Below are 20599 nucleotides of genomic sequence, written 5' to 3'. Positions count from 1 at the left end.
TCCAAGGCCATATGCTGCATGCTATGCGTGTGGATGCACAGCTATAAATTAATATCTGGGCAACGCCGGGTTTGTCGGTCAATAAATGGTATATGTCAAATGGAAATGTCAACTTTTTGCATAATATAAATGGGAAAATATCACAATTTGAAGCACTGATTACCAACAGTGCACACAGATCAGTTACTTTAAATATGGCTGACTGTTACGGGCAATATAGTTTCCAGAATTATCTGACATCAAACAATTATGAGCACTTTCCCCAGTTAATATCGAACTGCATTGTTCAGTATGAGTGGCACATTGCATAGTCATAGCAAACAGCAGATTCCTCCACAGATGCAGAGTAAGTCACTTTACAGACAGTATTTCATGTTGTGGAATTTGGGTTCTGGAAGCAGATTAATGTCATATGTCTTAGCACAGGCATTAAAAATGGATTTTTGATTATATAGATATTTAACAACTCAAATTGCATAAGAATGAACATGAATAATATGACACACTTACATAACAGAAATTATAATAATGACAACATTATTCATACAAAACATTTGATAATACTTTGCACAGATCACTGCATCAATCTGGTTATCTCATCACTATCATCTGCTTCTTGCTCTTCACATGCAGCCTCTTCAATAATTTCCTCTTCCACAATGTATCTTCTTACCTGGAACATTCAAGAATATAAACATGCAACATCTTGTACACGATGGAGTAAGATAACTCTGAAATAGATCACAGAGTAATGAAGCAACTATCACAAAGTTGGGCAGATTTGTTCATTGTCTGTTTGGATCTCATGTGATTAATAAGCATTTTTACTTCTAAAGTGCAGTACTATGATTGATGATCATTAGGTTGCACTTTAAGTTTGATGGTGAGTTTCAATCAAAGAAGCACAACATGAACCTGCAAATCAAAACCCACACTGCTCCAGAATGAAAATTAGTTGTGGAAAGAATCCTAGGCTGTGGCTATGTCTTTACTCTGCAATATCCTTTCTTCCATGGGTGAAAGTTCTATCAGGTGCAGAAGAGCTTGGAGGCAGAAGATGAGGTACTTGTTGAATTAAAGCTGTGAGTCATGCTCAGTCAGTACAGCTTGCCTGCACAAGGGAGAGGTTTCAGGTCAACTTCCTATCTGGCAGAGTTTTAATCTGCCAGTGTCAGTTTCTTGAGAGAATTTTAGAAAAGTGTCATTCTGTGCTAAAGGAGACCACATACAGAACAATAGTGTGACCCATTCTTGAGTACTGCTTGAGGGTTGGGATTCTTACCGGTGTGATTAAAGGAGGACATTTAAGCAATTCAGAATTGGGCTGTTAGATATGTTAACAATAGATCTGACCATTACGTGAGTGTTACAGAGATGCTTCATGAACTGAAATGGGAATCCCTGGAGGGAAGATGAGCTCTTTTCTTGAAACACTATTGAGAAAATTTGGAGAACCAACAACTGGAGCTGACTGTATAACAATTCTACTGCTGTCAACATACATTTCATGTAAGGACAACTAAGATAAGAGAAATTAAGGCTTGTATGGAAGTATACAGCTGTTTTTCCCTTTGCTCGATTTGTGAGTGGAACAGGAAAGACACTGACTGTGGTACAAGATACCCTCCATCATGCACCATACAGTGGCTTGTGAAATATGCAAATAGATGTAGACACTGCTATAAAGTGCAAATTCATTCTGGTACCAAGCATCCTGTTTTAACAGAATAATTTGAAAGTACAAATTTATCCACCAATGTTACATTTGAAAAAATGACTTCTTATTTTCAATTAATATATACTGTCTTCCTCAACTGAAAGAAAAAACACCACACATGTAGAACACATTTCAGATAATAATTCAGATATGAAGACGTAATTTTAAGAAGAAATGGATATTAAGACTTAGGCCATATCTGACATATCATGGCCTTTTTTTCCCATTGAGTAACTTGAAAAGGAGTTTTGGATGTATCAGACATTTATATTTCCAAGGACATAATTCCATGTAAATAAACTGTAAACTGAAGCCCCCCCCTGAACCATGGACCTTGCCATTGGTGGGGAGACTTGCGTGCTTCAGCGATATAGATAGCCGTACTGTAGGTGCAACCACAATGGAGGGGCATCTGTTGAGAGGCCAGACACATGTGTGGTTCCTGAAGATGGGCTGCAGCCTGTTCAGTAGTTGCAGGGGTCACAGTCTGGATGATTGACTGATCTGGCCTTGTAACACTAACCAAAACGGCCTTGCTGTGCTGGTTCTGCGAACGGCTAAAAGCAAGGGGAGCCTACAACAGTAATTTTTCCCGAGGGCATGCAGCTTTACTGTATGGTTAAATGATGATGGCGTCCTCTTCGGTAAAATGTTCCGGAGATAAAATAGTCCCCCACTCATATTTCCAGGCAGGGACTACTCAGGAGAATGCTGTTATCAGGAGAAAGAAAACTGGTGTTCTACGGATCAGAGTAAGGGATGTCAGATCCCATAATCGGGCAGGTAGGTTAGAAAATTTAAAAGGGAAATGGCTAGGTTAAAGTTAGATATAGTGAGAATTAGTGAAGTTCGGCAGCAGGAGGAACAAGACTTATGGTCAGGTAAATACAGGGTTATAATACAAAATCAAATAGAGGTAGTGCAGAAGTAAGTTTAATAATGAATAAAAAACTAGGAGTGCGTGTAAGCTACTACAAACAGCATAGTGAATGCATTATTGGGGCAAAGATAGATACGAAGCCCATTCGTACCACAGTAGTACAAGTTCATATGCCAACTAGCTCGAATGACGAAGGGACTGATGAAATGTATGATGAGATAAAAGAAATTATTCAGATATTGAAGGGGGACAAAAATTTTATAGTCATGGGTGACTGGAATTCAATAGTAGGAAAAGGAAGGGAAGGAAACATAGTAGGAGAATATGGAATGGGGGTAAGAAATGAAAGAGGCAGCCGCCTGGTAGAATTTTGCACAGAGCATAACTTAATCATAGCTAACACTTGGTTCAAGAATCATGAAAGAAAGTTGTATACATGGAAGAGGCCTGGAGATACTGGAAGGTTTCAGATGGATTACATAATGGTAAGACAGAGATGTAGGAACCGGGTTTTAGATTGTAAAATATTTCCAGGGGCAGATGTGGATTCTGACCACAATCTATTGTTCTTAAAATAATTGAAAAGCCACGATCACTTCAATTGTTTATTAGATGACCGGGTTCAGCACTCTGAAGGTGCCATCATCAGATCTGTGAAGGTATAACATAACAGGGTTGAGGGAGGGCTTACACGAGTTAACTATACACATTACAGTTATTACAGAACCACAGAAACGTGGATTAACATTTATAAAACCATATGGACCTCATGGCATATGAGGCAGACCGTCTGATAAAATCATTGTCACAACCAATAAAAAATAAAAAAAATATTCTCTCATGGTCATTCTTATCATAAAATATAAAATTGAAGTCACCAGATAAAACTACCACTGCTCGCCTAACACCGGTCGGCGTCATCACTGCCCTAATGTGCACAGGCTTACCTGCTGTGATTCTAGCGGTTCACAACCAGCCACCAGATAGCGCTGTCCAAGCAGTGCATACACAGTCCCACGGTATAACCACTCATTATTACTAGTAAAACACAACATTACTATAACAGCTTGTCACATACCCATGCAAAGCCTACAGTTGCCCATACATTTCCTGTACATACTACAATCACTATAAAGTACGTCAATTACAAAGTAAAAGCATCTGAGGCACAGACATTATCTATTAGTGCCTTACAAAACTACATATTATAATTTACCTTTATTCATATAAGGACGTCAGGAATATGCACACAGAAAGCTGTTCATAACACGACTTAGGTACAATGTGATTAGTGATAAAAACCTGTATGCTGGGCTTTACCTGTCTAGGCAGTATGGTCTTAGGTATTGTAAGTGCTAAAAAAGAACATATTCACTTGCTATTAAGTCTCTCACCATCTACACATTCGTTATGAGCAAGGAACGAATCAACTACGAAAAACTGCATAGGTACATGCAATTAAGGAATGCCAGGTCAGAAGCAAACCGAAGGGCACAAGAACAGGAGGGAAATTACATGTGGACCAAGATGCACCGTGACTCCACGTACGCTCCCATTGGCATGGCACTCGTATCGTCCATGGGCCTCACTGAATGAGGAATAATGACAAACTACATTACTATAATACCAAAACCACAAGCGTTCTAGCTTCATACACTAATATATCTGTAAAATATAAAAATAAATAAAATAAGAATGTAACGAAGACACGCTTGGCGAGCAATGGTAATCACTGAGTAAAGTTTTACTGGCAAAACTGGCCAACTACACTTCAAGCCTTATAACAAGTATTTACTTTACCAAGGTAGGCCCTCCTAAAAAACATATAAATAACATTAGCAGTATTCTAAAGGTGGCTTTCCGAGCATAATAGATACACAGCACGCATCACAATGTGTGAATAGGTCGCACAGGGTCTCTAGAGCACCACATCAAATATGTCAAAGAAATTATGATCCGCCGATTCTAACTGGTCGTTCAACAATTTACTCGAAAACCTCTTTCTGTTTTTGTAAATTTTGATGTTTTCCAAAACTTTGAGTTTGCTTCCTTTCAGTGCTGTATGCAAGATTTTCATAGCTTGCTGCATATCACTAATTTTATGGTTCGAATCCCGCAGATGGTCACCCAAAGCGGATTTATTGTGGGCAATCGTGTGCTGACGAAAACACGTAAAAAATGATCTCCCTGTCTGCCCCACATAAAAGCCTTCACACCCACCACATTGTAATCTGTATACCCCTGTGTTTCTAAATTTATCAATGCTTTCTTCAATCGTGTGCCTAAGATTCGAGCGCAAACTATTTTTCGTGCTAAATGCCAGGACCATGCCGGACTTACGAAAGTGTCAGTCTATTTTGTCAGACAGCGACCCTTGATATGTCCTTGGAACATACTTTTTATCCCTACTATTGTTAGATGGGCTTTCCTTATCATCCTTGCTGTTTTTAATTTTTGTGTACAACTTGTCCACTATGGCCGCATCATACCCATTGCTACAGGCTATATGTTTGAGGACATCTATCACTTGCCTAACGCTACTCCGTTGCAGTGGCAACTTTAAGAGCCTATGTATCATTGAGAAAAAATAGGACTTTTTATACTTAGATGGATGATTGGATTGGGCATGAATAACCAGGTCTGTAGCTACTGGTTTCCTGTAAATACTAAATGTATGACGTTTCAGGAATGTGGTTCTGTAATAATTGTAATGTATATAGTTAACTCATGTAAGCCCTCCCTCAAACCTGTAATGTTATACCTTCACAGATCTGATGATGGCACCTTCAGAGTGCTGAAACCGGTCATCTAATAAACGATTGAAGCAATCGTGGCTTTTCAATTATTTTAAAAACAGTGTGATCGCCCCATGACACACCATGTGTTCACTGCAAAACAGTATGAGGCGCCAGGCAGTGGGACATATTTACACCTTGTTACCTTTAAAGACAAGAATAGCTAAATATTCATTACATATAGCTTTTAATAAGAAAAGTTTATCGTGTAATGTAATTCCCAAGTATGCCCAGATTAGAATTATGAATATGACTAAAGAAGCGCGAGTAGTGAAGCACAAATCTGTAATATTGTGGATTAAAACGCAAATACGACATTTTCACAAACAAAGGCACATAATGTTCAGTAAGGTTGAGAAATTGAAGTGTGACCTTGCTGTGGCACTAACTAGTGCACAGCTCGAAGTAATGAGGGCCTTTATTCAAGATAAGGTAAATAATATGAAGTTGTGTGTGCAAGCTATTCACGGCAGGAAATTTAGGAAACTCAAAGAAAAACCTGCATATCATTCGGAAACAGTTCCTACACCTAATGTAAAATTTGCAGAACGAGTAGTGAATTTAACAGATATCGTCTTCAGTCAACAAGAAGAGGAGTTGCTCAATAAAGGTTTGCAATACAGTATTCTGCAAAAGTGTAGCTCTAAGCAGGTTAGCGAAGTCGTTGCTGAAACAAAAATAGCGTTACAAGTAGTGCATTTAAGAAAGACTCAAGTAATGGCCACAGCGACTAAGGTAGCTAAGATATTGGAAGATAGTACCAAGTTCCAGACTCAAACAAGTAAAGACAGTAATACATTAAATTGTATAAATCAAAAATTGCTATAAAATTGGGCTATTGCTGTCCCAGCAGATAAGTCTAAGGCCACAGTCATCATTCGGGAAGCTGATTGTTTCCAAAACAGAGAAATTTTTTCGTGAAAACAACATCACGCAGATGACTAAGAATCCAATTAATAAGTTTAATACGGAAGTTAGGAAAGCAATAGATCGGTCACATTTTTTGCTGGCTGATAAATCTAGGCGTGATTTAAAATTGATGGTGGTCGAATTACCTAAGCTGAGGGCACAGGTTAAGACCCACATCATCATCATCATCATTTAGGACTGATTATGCCTTTCAGCGTTCAATCTGGAGCATAGTCCCCCTTATAAAATTCCTCCACGATCCCCTATTCAGTGCTAACATTGGTGCCTCTTCTGATGTTAAGCCTATTACCTCAAAATCATTCTTAACCGAATTCAGGTACCTTCTCCTTGGTCTGCCCCGACTCCTCCTACCCTCTACTGCTGAACCCATGAGTCTCTTGGGTAACCTTGCTTCTCCCATGCGTGTAACATGACCCCACCATCTAAGCCTGTTCGCCCTGACTGCTACATCTATAAGAGTTCATTCCCAGTTTTTCTTTGATTTCCTCATTGTGGACACCCTCCTGCCATTGTTCCCATCTACAAGTACCTGCAATCATCCTAGCTACTTTCATATCCGTAACATCAACCTTGTTGATAAGGTAGCCTGAATCCACCCAGCTTTCGCTCCCATACAACAAAGTTGGTTGAAAGATTGAACGGTGCACAGATAACTTAGTCTTGGTACTGACTTCCTTCTTGCAGAAGAGAGTAGATCGTAGCTGAGCGCTCACTGCATTAGCTTTGCTACACCTCGCTTCCAGTTCTTTCACTATGTTGCCATCCTGTGAGAATATGCATCCTAAGTACTTGAAACCGTCCACCTGTTCTAACTTTGTTCCTCCTATTTGGCACTCAATCCGTTTATATTTCTTTCCCACTGACATTACTTTCGTTTTGGAGATGCTAATCTTCATACCATAGTCCTTACATTTCTGATCTAGATCTGAAATATTACTTTGCAAACTTTCAATCGAATCTGCCATCACAACTAAGTCATCCGCATATGCAAGACTGCTTATTTTGTGTTCACATATCTTAATCTCACCCAGTCAGTCTATTGTTTTCAACATACGATCCATAAATAATATGAACAACAGTGGAGACAGGTTGCAGCCTTGCTGAAACTACTCTAAGCCATGAACTCAATTTACCGTCAACTCTAACTGCTGCCTGACTATCCATGTAAAGACCTTTAATTGCTTGCAAAAGTTTGCCTCCTATTCCATAATCTCGTAGAACAGACAATAACTTGCTCCTAGGAACCCGGTCATATGCCTTTTCTAGATCTATAAAGCATAGATCCAATTCCCTGTTCCACTCATAACACTTCTCCAGTATTTGCCGTAAGCTAAAGATCTGGTCCGGACAACCTCTAAGAGGCCTAAACCCACACTGATTTTCATCCAATTGGTCCTCAACTAATACTCGCTCTTTCCTTTCAACAATACCTGAGAAGATTTTACCCACAACGCTGATTAAAGAGATACCTCTGTAGTTGTTACAATCTTTTCTGTTTCCATGTTTAAAGATTGGTGTGATTACTGCTTTTGTCCAGTCTGATGGAACCTGTCCCGACTCCCAGGCCATTTCAATTATCCTGTGTAGCCATTTAAGACCTGACATTCCACTGTATTTTATGAGTTCCAACTTAATTTCATCCACCACAGCTGCTTTATTGCACTGCAATCTATTGACCATTTCCTCCACTTCCTCAAATGTGATCCTATTTCCATCATCATCCCTATCCCATTGTACATCGAAATCTGAAACATTATTGAACGTGTTTTCACCTACATTGAGCAACTCTTCAAAATATTCCCACCATCTGACCAAGGAATCCACAGGATTCACCAGCAGTTTTCCTGACCTGTCCAAAATACTTGTCATTTCCTTCTTACCTCCCTTTCGAAGACTGCTAATTACACTCCAGAATGGTTTTCCAGTAGCTTGACCCAAAGTCTCCAACCTGTTTCCAAAGTCTTCCCAAGGTTTCTTCTTGGATGCTGCAATTATCTGTTTGGCTTTGTTTCTTTCTTCAACATAACTTTCTCTGTCTACCTGAGTTCTAGTATGTAGCCATTTTTGATACGCCTTCTTTTTCCTTTTACAGGCTGCCTTGACTGTGTCATTCCACCAAGCTGTTTGCTTCATCCTACCTTTACACACTACTGTTCCAAGACATTCTTTAGCCACTTCTAGTACTGTGTCCCTGTACCTTGTCCATTCCTTTTCCAATGACTGTAATTGACTACATTCAACTAACTGGTACCTTTCTGAGATCACTGTTATGTACTTGTGCCTGATTTCCTTATCCTGAAGTTTCTCCACTCTTATCCTCCTACATATGTACCTGACCTCCTGCACTTTCAGCCTCACAATCCCAATTTCACTGCAGATTAAATAATGATCAGTGTCATCAAAGAATCCCCTGAATACACATGTGTCCCTCACAGCCTTCCTGAATTCCTGATCTGTTATTATATAGTCAATGACAGATCTGATTCCCCTGCCTTCCCAAGTATACCGGTGAATGTTCTTCTGTTTAAAAAAGGAGTTTGTGATTACTATGCCCATACTGGCACGGAAATCCAAGAGTTGTTTCCCGTTCCTGTTGGCCTCCATATCCTCTCCAAATTTACCCATAACCTTTTCATACCCTTCTGTTCGATTTCCAATCCTGGCATTAAAATCACCCATGAGCAGAACACTGTCCTTGTCCTTTACTCTAACAACTACATCACTGAGTGCATCATAAAAACTATCCATCTTATCTTGATCTGTCCCTTCACAATGCGAATATACTGACACAATCCTAATTTTCTTGCTAGACACTGCCAAATCTATCCACATCAGTCGTTCGTTTACATACCTTATTGCAACTACGCTGGGTTCCATTTCTTTCCTGATGTAAAGCCCTACACCCCATTGTGCTATTCCTGCTTTGACTCCTGACAGGTAGACCTTGTATTCTCCCACTTCCTCTTCTTTCTCACCCCTTACCCGAATGTCACTAACAGCTAAAACGTCCAGCCCCATCTTACTTGCAGCCTCTGCCAGCTCTACCTTCTTCCCAGAGTAGCCCCCACTGACATTAATAGCTCCCCATCTCATTACCATTTGCTTGCCAAGTCATATCTTAGGAGTCCCTGGTTTGTCAGTTAGAGGTGGGACTCCGTCACCTCCAAAGGTCCGAGGCATTTTGCTCTGATTGTTGCCAGCATCATATTTAAAGTACCAGGGAAGCAGGTTGCTAGCCTTACTTGCCCCGAGTCCCATTGAGTTTTACCCCTAACGACTGAGGGACTAACCGGTGGATTTTGTAGTCTTTGTCGTATGACCACAAAGGCGACCATGACTCAGAATATGTCCGAGATGCCCAGCCTTATTCCAAAGTAACTGGTATCCCGACTGTCGGGACCACTTACTTGGTCACTCATATGTTGCCCGTGGTTCATGAACTAGGACATGACAACAGGAATCCACACCATGAACCACAAAATAGAAAAAAGCATTAGGCCGATTGTGGATGGAAGGCAAGCTCTCAATGCTAAGTTGAATAAATATCTTAATAGGAAGTTGAAAGAACTATATGTGTTTGAAACCTCTTACAGTGTAAAGAATAGTTACGATTTGGCACGTTTTCTTAAGGAGGGTGCACGTCTGGTATCTTTTGATATAACAAATTTATATACTAATATTCCAGGTAAAGAATGTCTAGAGGTGGTCAAGAATAATTTGATAAAGCATTGTAAACTGAGCCAGGCAGAACGGAATTTGTCGATCTATTAGAAACATCAGTATCATTTAACTGCTTTCAGTTTAATAACGAGTATTACAGTCAGCATGACGGCTTAGCAATGGGCAATTACTGAGCTAGTACGCTGGCTGATATATTTATTAACAGTTTGGAAAGTAAGTTATTCAGGGATAATATAGCGCTAAGAGAGAAAACGGTTTATTATAAGAGATATGTAGATGACGTTATAGCCCTTGTGATAGGGAAGATATCAATGAGTATTTAAATGCGCTGAATGCTATGCATAAACAGATCATATTTACAGTAGAAGTTGAAAGTAATAATAGTATCAACTATTTAGACCTCACCTTTACTAGAGCGGCCGGCCATCATACATTTAGTATTTACAGGTAACCAGTAGCTACAGACCTGGTTATTCATGCCCAACCAAACATCCATCTAAGTATAAAAGGTCCTATTTTTGCTCAATGATACATAGGCTCTTAAAGTTGCCGTTGCAATGGAGTAGTGTTAGGCAAGAGATAGATGTCCTCAAACATATAGCCTGTAGCAATTGGTATGATGAGGCCATGGTGGACAAGTTGTACACAAAAATTAAAAACAGCAAGGATAAGAAGGAGAGCCCATCTAACAATAGTAGAGATAAAAAGTATGTTCCCATGACATATCAAGGGCCGCTGTCTGACAAAATAGATCGACAGTTTTGTAAGTCTGGCGTGGTCCTGGCATTTAGCACGAAAAATAGTTTGCGCTCGAATCTTAGGCACACGATTGAAGAAAGTATTGATAAATTTAGAAACACAGGGGTATACAGATTACAACGTGGCGGGTGTGAAGGCTTTTATGTGGGGCAGACAGGGAGATCGTTTTTACGCGTTTTCGTGAGCACACGATTGCCCACAATAAATCCGCTTTGGGTGACCATCTGCGGGATTCGAACCATAAAATTAGTGATATGCAGCAAGCTATGAAAATCTTGCATAAAGCACCGAAAGGAAGCAAACTCAATGTTTTGGAAAACATTGAAATTTACAAAAACAGTAAGAGGTTTCTGAGCAAATTGTTGAATGACCACTTAGAATCAGCGGATCATAATTTCTTTGACATATTTGACGTGGTGCTCTAGAGACCCTGTGCAACCTATTCACACATTGTGATGCGTGCTGTGTATCTATTATGCTCGGAAAGCCACCTTTAGAATACTGCTAATGTTATTTATATGTTTTTTAGGAGGGCCTACCTTGGTAAAGTAAATACTTGTTATAAGGCTTGAAGTGTAGTTGGCCAGCTTCGTCAGTAAAACTTTACTCAGTGATTACCATTGCCCGCCAAGCGTGTCTTCGTTACATTCTTATTTTATTTATTTTTATATTTTACAGATCTATTAATGTATGAAGTTAGAACACTTGTGGTTTTGGTATCATAGTAATATAGTTTGTCATTATTCCCCATTCGGTGAGGCCCATGGACGAAACGAGTGCCATGCCGATGGGAGTGTAAGTGGAGTCACGGTACATCTTGGCCCGCATGTCATTTCCCTCCTGTTCTTGTGCCCTTCGGTTTGCTTCTGAGCTGGCATTCCTTAATTGCATGTACCTATGCAGGTTTTCGTAGTTGATTTGTACCTTGCTCATAACGAATGTGTAGATGGTGAGAGACTTTATAGCAAGTGAATATGTTCTTTTTAAGTGCTTACAATACCTAAGACCATACTGCCTAGACAGGTAAAGCCCAGCATACAGTTTTTTATCGCTCATCACATTGTACTTAAGTCGTGTTATGAACAGATTTCTGTATGCATATTCCTGACGTCCTTATATGAATAAAGGTAAATTATAATATGTAGTTTTGTAAGGCGCTAATGGATAATGTCTGTGCCTCAGATGCTTTTAATTTGTAATTGACGTACTTTATAGTGATTGTAGTATGTACAGGAAATATATGCGAAACTGTGGGCTTTGCATGGGTATGTGACAAGCTGTTATAGTAAAGTTGTGTTTTAGTAGTAATGAGTGGTTACACCATGGGACTGTGTATGCGCTGCTTGGACAGCGCTATCTGGTGGCCGGTTGTGAACTGCTAGAATCACAGCAGGTAAACCTGCACATATTATGGCAGTGATGATGCCGACTGTTGTTAGGCGAGCAGTGGTAGTTTTATCTGGTGACTTCAGTTTTATATTTTATGATAAGAATGATCATGAGAGAATATTTTTTTTATTGGTTGTGACAATGATTTTATCAGACGGTCTGCCTCACATGCCATGAGATCCATATGGTTTTATAAATGTTAATACATGTTTCAGGTATGTGGTTCTGTAATAACTGTAATGTATATAGTTAACTCGTGTAAGCCCTCCCTCAACCCTGTTATGTTATACCTTCACAGATCTGATGATGGCACCTTCAGCGTGCTGAAACCGGTCATCTATTAAGCGATTGAAGCGATCGTGACTTTTCAATTATTTTAAAAACGGAGTGATCGCCCCACGACACATCATGTGTTCACCACAATCTATTGGTTATGAGCTGTAGATTAAAACTGAAGAAACTGCAAAAATGTGGGAATTTAAGGAGATGGGACCTGGATAAACTGACAGAACCAGAGGTTGTAGAGAGTTTCAGGGAGAGCATTAGGGAACGATTGACAGGAATGGGGGAAAGAAATACAGTAGAAGAGTGGGTAGGTTTGAGGGATGAAGTAGTGAAGGCAGCAAGGGATCAAGTAGGTAAAAAGACAATGGATAGAAGAAATTCTAGGGTAACAGAAGATATATTGAATTTAATTGATGAAAGTAGAAAATATAAAAATGCAGTAAATGAAGCAGTCAAAAAGGAATACAAACGTCTCAAAAATGAGATAGACAGTAAGTGCAAAATGGCTTTGCAGGGATGACTGGAAGACAAATGTAGAGGCATATCTCACTAGCGGTAAGATAGATACTGCCTACAGGAAAATTAAAGAGACCTTTGGAGAAAAGAGAACCACCTGTATGAATATAAAGAGCTCATGTGGAAACCTGGTTCTAAGCAAGGAAGGGAAAGCAGAAAGGTGGAAGGAGTATATGGAGGGTCTATACAAGGGCGAAGGACAATATTATGGAAATGAAAGAGGGTGTAGATGAAGATGAAATGGGAGATATGATACTGCGTGAAGAGTTTGACAGAGCACATAAAGACCTAAATCGAAACAAGGCCCCGGGGGTAGACAACATTCCATTAGAACTACTGATAGCCTTGGGAGAGCCAGACCTGACAAAACTCTACCATCTGGTGAGCAAGACGTATGAGACAAGCGAAATACCTTCAGAATTCAAGACGAATATAATAATTCCAATCCCAAAGAAAGCAGATGTTGACAGATGTGAAAGTTACTGAACTATCAGTTTAAAAAGTCACAGCTGCAAAATACTAACGCGAATTCTTTACACACGAATGGAAAAACTGGTAGAAGCCGACTTCAGGGAAGATCAGTTTGGATTCCATAGAAATATTGGAACACGTGAGGCAATACAGTAAAGGAAACAAAGAAAAAATTTGGAGTAGGAATTAAAATCCACTGAGAAGAAATAAAAACTTTGAGGTTCGCTGATGAAATTGTAATTCTGTCAGAGACAGCACAAGACCTGGAAGAGCAGTTGAATGGACTGGAGAGTGTCTTGAAAGGAGGATATAAGATGAACATCAACAAAAGCAAAATGAGGATAATGGAATGTAGTCTAATTAAGTCAGGTGACGCTGAGGGAATTAGATTAGGAAATGAGATACTTAAAGCAGTAGATCAGTTTCACTATTTGGGGAGCAAAATAACTGATGATGGTCGAAGTAGAGAGGAAATAAAATGCGAGACTGGCAATGGCAATGAAAGTGTTTCTGAAGAAGAGAAATTTGTTAACATTGATTGTAGATTTAAGTGTCAGGAAATATGTTTCTGAAAGTATTTGTATGGAGTGTAGCCATGTATGAAAGTGAAATATGGTGCTACAGAAAAATGCTTTAGATTAGATGGGTAGTTCAGATAACTAATGAGGAGGTATTGAATAGAATTGGGGAGAAGAGAAATTTGTGGCACAACTTGACTAGAAGAAGGGATTGGTTGGTAGGACATGTTCTGAGGCATCATGGGATCACCAAATTTAGTATTGGAGGGCAGCATGGAGGGTAAAAATCGTAGAGGTAGACCTAGAGATGAATACACTAAGCAGATTCAGAAGGATGTAGTTTGCAGTAGGCACTAGGAGATGAAGAAGCTTGCACAGGATAGAGTAGTATGGAGAGCTGGATCAAACCAGTCTCTGGACTGAAAACCACCACCACAACAACAACAGCAATAACAACAAACTAAAGTATGAAACTCCTTCTGTGAATCCTATGACCCAAATATTTCTACTCCAATACCAAAACCTTTATGTCTATAAAGCGCGCACCTCCACATCTGACGACAGCTTTTTTTTTATGTCACATGTCTAAAAGTCGCTAGTGAATCACTCGATTTACCACCAACACTGATCAATGGCATAATTTTGAAATGTCTTTAATCCTTCCTCCAGCAGCTCCAGAAAAAGTCTTCTCTTAATGAGGTACTTTACCATGCTCATCTTGTAAGACGTGGAGCTCAGGACCTAAGTCACAGACTGTTTAGTTGTGACAGACTATGCTTTAACCACTGGCACAATTTCACTATTTGTGGGGCAGGGGGAAATTCTGCTCTCTTGGTTGACTTGGCAGGCCACAAGCCACACAGTAAAGTCTGTCTGTGGTTATTTTTGGTACACTTTATAAATGTGTTATCTGTGGCTGGAGTCTATGCTTTTGCATGCCCACAATAGCATTTCTCTGAAATCCTTCATACCACCAGCAAGTTTTTCTCATCCAACTGAAGCTGCGCTTGCGCTATGTGACCCAGAGGTTGGACTGGGGAGAGGGAGCAAGGATAACTGTTAAATCTTTAGCACCATAACTGAATCCTGCTGTACTGTCCTAGGATGTGGCGGTCTGTGACATGGCGACGTCCTAGCGCCCACACAAAGCCCGTTTTCATGCTTTCCCTCTGCCGTGAGTTCTCTGTCTAGCTTGAGAAAGGACACTGCTACCTACATCCCAAGGGAACGACCCCTATGGCGGTCCCTTACTTCCTAGCGCTTACCCGCCCCGGACAGCACAACGTCGGCATCTATGCGTAACGATACGGCATGCTTGAAATACCACCGTGAAATAAAAGACACGGCGAGTTAGTACTGCCCCTCAATCATTGCCATATCCCTCCTTATGATACTAAGTGCAGTTGTTCTGCTATAAATGTCATTAGCATATTACTCCATCCCATCACTTACATGGATGATGTGTGGTCAGCTGGAATAGTTATCAGCCTCTCAATTTTTAATTGCTGGAGCAAAGGGAAACATTGTCTCGAAGGCAAACAATCTCTTTGCCTCACAATGTAGAAAATGTGTGTGTCAATTTGATATTTCACAGTGTAAGTTAATAAGGTGTGTATTTTCACCAAGCAGCCGGACAGTGCAAACACTTATGTACAAAGTTGTTGTGAACTCTGCAGCAAATTGATGTTACACTTCCAGAGTGATAAGGGGCTGCTGCACAGACATCATCATTGGCTGTGTTCAACAGCTTCTTGAGGGTGACAAGCATTTGATGGTCACTGAGATTGCCAGTGAGGTTTGGATAAGATTTGGCAGCATTTTTGCCATTATCATAGACAAGCTAGTGTCTAGGAAAGTATGTGCCAAATGGGTTCTTTTGAAAACTGATAAAAACTGAACAGTCTGCAGGTATGTGAGCATCTCTTTGCTAAATTTCAGGAGGATTAGACTTGTTACTGACTCACATAATTGTCTGTGATGAAATTTGGTTCATTGCTGTACTCCTGTATCAAAAGAAGTGGACAGGGAATGGAGAAAAAAGGGGACCCTGGGCCAGTGAAATCCAAGTAAGAGTTTTCTGCTCACCAGGTCACAGCAACTGTTTCTCAGATCAGTCTCAATTGCTGCATCTTGACTTTTGCACAGTAAATCTGCGCACTACAGCGAGGTTTCAAGCAAGTTTAGACAGTTGTGGCAAAAACACTTGAACGCTCTCCCTACAGCCCAGACCTATCTCCCTAAGACTTTCATGGCTCTGGTTCACTCAGAGACACTCTGGGAGGCCAAAAGTTCAACAATGACACTGAGGTTGAACCTACAAACAATACTGTTGCGGGAACATCCACAACTGCAACTGAGCATTATACCAGAGGTTGAAAATACCACTTCAGTTGTAAAGTTCTTTTTATTCACACACAGCCAGTTTCAGGCTCTTATAAGCCTATCTTCAGTTGTCGTAACTTGGTGCTGTGGCCCCTGAGTGCCATGTTGGACGTGTACTAGGCTCGGCATGCTACCTACCAGCACAGAACAGGGAGTTGAAGCCTATGTGTGCAACAGACTGCAGATACCACAGACTTCATTCTACAAGGGTGGGATGTCAGAGTTACCCATTTGCTGGGGAAATGTGTTCAGAAAGCATGGAGCTATATAGAAACATACATCCACTTATACTTTTTATTTTCAAATAAAAATTAAAAAATATCTCATTTATGTTTGATTCAGTCTTGTGTACCACCCCACACATGGAAACAGTCTTGCTGAGTGCATCCTTTCCACTGATATTTGGTATAATAGGTTTAAGCTTCTTACAATACTGGAAACATCTGCTGCCACTGTGACATTTAGTGACACATACCGCTCTAGAGGAGTTAAGTGTATCCCTGCATTTTCTTAGTGATGAATAATTCTCAGAAATAAAAGTTATTAAAAGAAGAGAGAGAGATCGACTGTAAATATACAGATATTGTGTGGGGTTGATATTTTTGTTTTGTATGTCTTCAGCAAGGGACAGCGACCACAGCAACTTCGCGAGAGGAATAAACGTTCTGTGTACCACCAAGTGGCCTTGAAGATGCACGGTCTCAAAGCACAGATACATGAACAATGGAAGTTAGTTAACAAAATATGTGAAAATAATGTCTGTTATTAATTCTTATTCAGTATATTGAACCAAGCAGGCTAATGTAATCTGATTACTGTAGTTTTGTAAAGACATTACATTACTTGTTAATTCAACTGGAATTTCACAAGTTATTTGATGGAAATGTGGTATAACAATTCTAAGCTGAAATGTAGTAAAAGGTACAGCAGAAGTCCAAGAAGCATACAAAAGCACAATCGCCAGTAATAAAGATAAAGAGGATCTAAATTATATTACACATTACGCTTGAGGCTGCTTGGCAGAAGCACATCACACACTATGAAATTGTAGTGCATGAAAATTGAATGTTCACTTTCTGTTCCCTTACACAGCATCCAAACAGTGTTTCACCTGCTTGTGCATTCAAATGGAAAGCTATTTTTGTATCAGTGACAAGCCCTAGAATGTCAAAATATTGACTAGACAGGGTTTGAGTTTTCTTACGCTCCAGCAGTTAAACACTACCATGTAATACAGCTATCACTGACAAATCATTATCTGGTTATAATTAAACAAGTCAGTCTCTCTCAAAAAATGTTCATGTTTCGTGCATTATCAGTATTAACTCTGTTACAACAAACTTGCACATTGCGACAACAACTTAAAAGTTAGTCATTGTTCAAAATGTTTACCACCAGCCTGGAATATTGAAATTACTTACATTTTTGCACATTCTCTCAAATGTACATGCTATTTGCTGTACTGCTAACTATTAGACAGGCAGCTAGGACACTACCAACCAGTTCCTCTCCTGTTTCTTACTGTTTTTCATACCTCAACTTCTTCATGTGATCTGATAAGAAAATATCCAGAGAATTGTGATCCAGTGGTTGCTATGGTCATGGACAGAACCTTCTCCCTTCCCCCTCCCTTTCCAATCCAACCTGTTATTCAGATGCTTCAGTTACACAGTTTGAAGCTGCAGTGGATGGGCATCACTGACGTGGGCCGACCATGGGGATCTAATGGATGTCCGGCATGTCTAAGTCCACTGATTGTTCCACACCAGTGACCAGCCCAGCCCAGTTACTGCTCACACTGAGGTCTACCCCTCACCCATGGTCGAGTGGTGGATCATGTCAGGGCACGGCAGGTGGTGAAAGAATTCCCTATTAGTCTGACAAACAGGTTTCCGATGCTGTCTGTGGTTGACACTGTCCCTCACCCAGATGCAATCACTTGTCCTGTTTCAGAGGAAACCTCTCAGCCTGCAAGATCTGGGAAACCACAAAGGGTTGGATTATTGGTAGTTGGAGCTCTCCAGTGTTCAGCACATTATGGGGGCTCTTAGGAACATGACTGCCAACGAGGCGAAGAAATCCAATGTGCACTCTGTGTGCATACCAGGTGGAGTCATTCCATATACTATGAAGATCACAGGGTGCAAGCAACTGCAGGTGGTGGCTCACATTGGTTTTGAACGGCTAACAGAAGTGGTAAAGGCTGCCAGTCTTGCCTGCAAGAGGAAAGCAGAGCTTACCATTTGCAGCACAGTCAACAGGACCAATTGCAGACCTCTGGTGAAGAGCCAAGTGAAGGGTCTCAATCAAGAGGCTGACAGTTCTGTGACCGTGTAGGCTACAGATTCCTCGACTCGCACCATAGGGTGGTGGAGTTTTGAGTGCCACTAAATAGCTCAGGAGTCCATTAGATGCAGGGAGTGGCTACATGGGTAGCAGTGGCTGTGTGGTGTGGTGTGGTTTGGGCTTTTTTTTAGGTTAGAGGGTCTTGGGGAAATACAAAAAGGGTTTCAGCATTAAAGACTGCAGGTTGAACACAGGAAGAATATAGATTCAGGAACCATCAGTATACCAGTTGTAAATTGTAGTATCTGTGTTGGAAAAGTACCAGAGCCCCAAGTATTAATAGAAAGCACTGTTTCTCGAATCGTTATAGGCACTGAAAGCTGGATAAAGTGGGAAATAAGTTCACTCAAAATTTTTGCGAAGGACCTAACAGTGTTCTGGAAGGATAGGCTAAACATAGTTGGCAGTGGCATGTTTGTTGATGTTAGAAGTAGTTATCTTGTGTCAAAATTGAAGTAGACAGCTCCCTTGAGTTAGTATGGGTAGATGTAATTTTTGGCAACTAGAATAAAATAATAACTGGCTCCTTTTACCAACCTCATACAATTATAGTTGGAGGTGAATTTAATTTACCCTTGATATTTTGGCAAAAATTCACATTTAAATCCGAAAGTATGCATAAAATATCCTCCAAAATTGTGCTAAAATCATATTCTGTAAATTATTTTGAGCAGTTAGTTCATGATCCCACTTGAATAGTAAATGGTTATGAAAACACACCTGACTTAGCAGCAAATAATCCTGAGCTAATAACCATCAAAATGGACATAGAGTTTAGTGAACCCAGGGTTGTCGTAGCGAGAATGAATACTGTAACCCCCAAATCCTCCAAAAATAAATGAAAAATATACCTATTCAAAAAAAACAGATAGAAATTCACTTGACACCTTCCTGAGAGACAATCTCCACTCCTTCCAAATTAACAATGCAAGTTCAGATAATATGTGGCTTGAATTCACAGAAATAGTACCGACAGCATCTGAGAGATTTATACCAAATAAATTAATAAACAATGGAGCTGACCTTCCTTAGTACACAAAAAAAGTCAGAACACTGTTGGAGAAACAAAGAAAAAAGGCACACCAAATTGAAATGAACGCAAAATCTCCAAAATTGGGAATCTTTTACAAAAGCTTGAAATTAAGTGCAGACTTCAATGTGAGATACTTATAACAGTTTTCACAACAAAACTTTGTCTCGAAACCTGGCAGAAAATCCAAAGAGATTTTGGTCATATGTAAAGAAACCTAATGGCAAGACACAATCAATGCCTTTTCTGCATGAGAGCAACATAAGTGCTGTTGATGATAGTGCTGCCAAAGCAGAGTTACTAAACACAGCCTTCTAAAATTCCTTGACCAAAGAAGACAAAGTAAATACACCAGAATTTGAATCAAGAACATCTGCCAACATGAGTAACTTAGAAATAGATATCTTCAGAGTAGTGAAGCAACTTACATCACTTAATAAAAGCAAGTCTTCTGATCCAGACAGTACACCAATTAGGTTCCTTTCAGAGTATGTTCATGCAAAGCTCTACGTTTAACAATCACATACAACTGCACACTCGACAAAAAATTCATACCCACAGACTGGAAAGTTGTAGAGTGGTAGGAGTAACCCACTAAAGTACAGGCCCATATCATTAATGTTGATATACAGCACGATTCTGGAACATATATTGTGATGGACAATTATGAATTACCTCAAAGAGAACTGTCTATTGACACTCAGTCAAGACAGATTTAAAAAACATCATTCTTTTAAAACACAGCTAGCTGTTTACTCACACAAAGTGTTGAGTGTTACTGACAAGGGATTTCAATTTGTCTCTACATTTCTAGATTTCCAGAAGGCTTTTGCCACTGTTCCACCCAAGCCGCTTATAGTTAAATTGCGTGCTTATGGAATATAATCTCAGTTATGTGAC

The 20599-nt window shown here is 39.9% G+C and overlaps 1 protein-coding gene across 2 annotated transcripts in view; it reads right to left on the bottom strand.

The window, feature by feature from the left end:
* Window positions 1-487: 487 nt before the first annotated feature.
* Window positions 488-20599, bottom strand: part of LOC126109382 (uncharacterized) — a 228298-nt gene continuing 208186 nt past the window's right edge. For both annotated transcript variants that reach the window (XM_049914403.1, XM_049914404.1), the window contains one exon: window positions 488-673. In XM_049914403.1, coding sequence (XP_049770360.1) covers window positions 575-673 — 99 coding nt within the window. In that variant the 3' untranslated portion in view covers window positions 488-574. The remainder of the gene's footprint in view (window positions 674-20599) is intronic.

Source organism: Schistocerca cancellata, chromosome 12 (genome assembly GCF_023864275.1).
Source record: "Schistocerca cancellata isolate TAMUIC-IGC-003103 chromosome 12, iqSchCanc2.1, whole genome shotgun sequence".
Classification (NCBI taxonomy): domain Eukaryota; kingdom Metazoa; phylum Arthropoda; class Insecta; order Orthoptera; family Acrididae; genus Schistocerca; species Schistocerca cancellata.
This window is presented reverse-complemented; position numbering and strand designations above follow the sequence as displayed.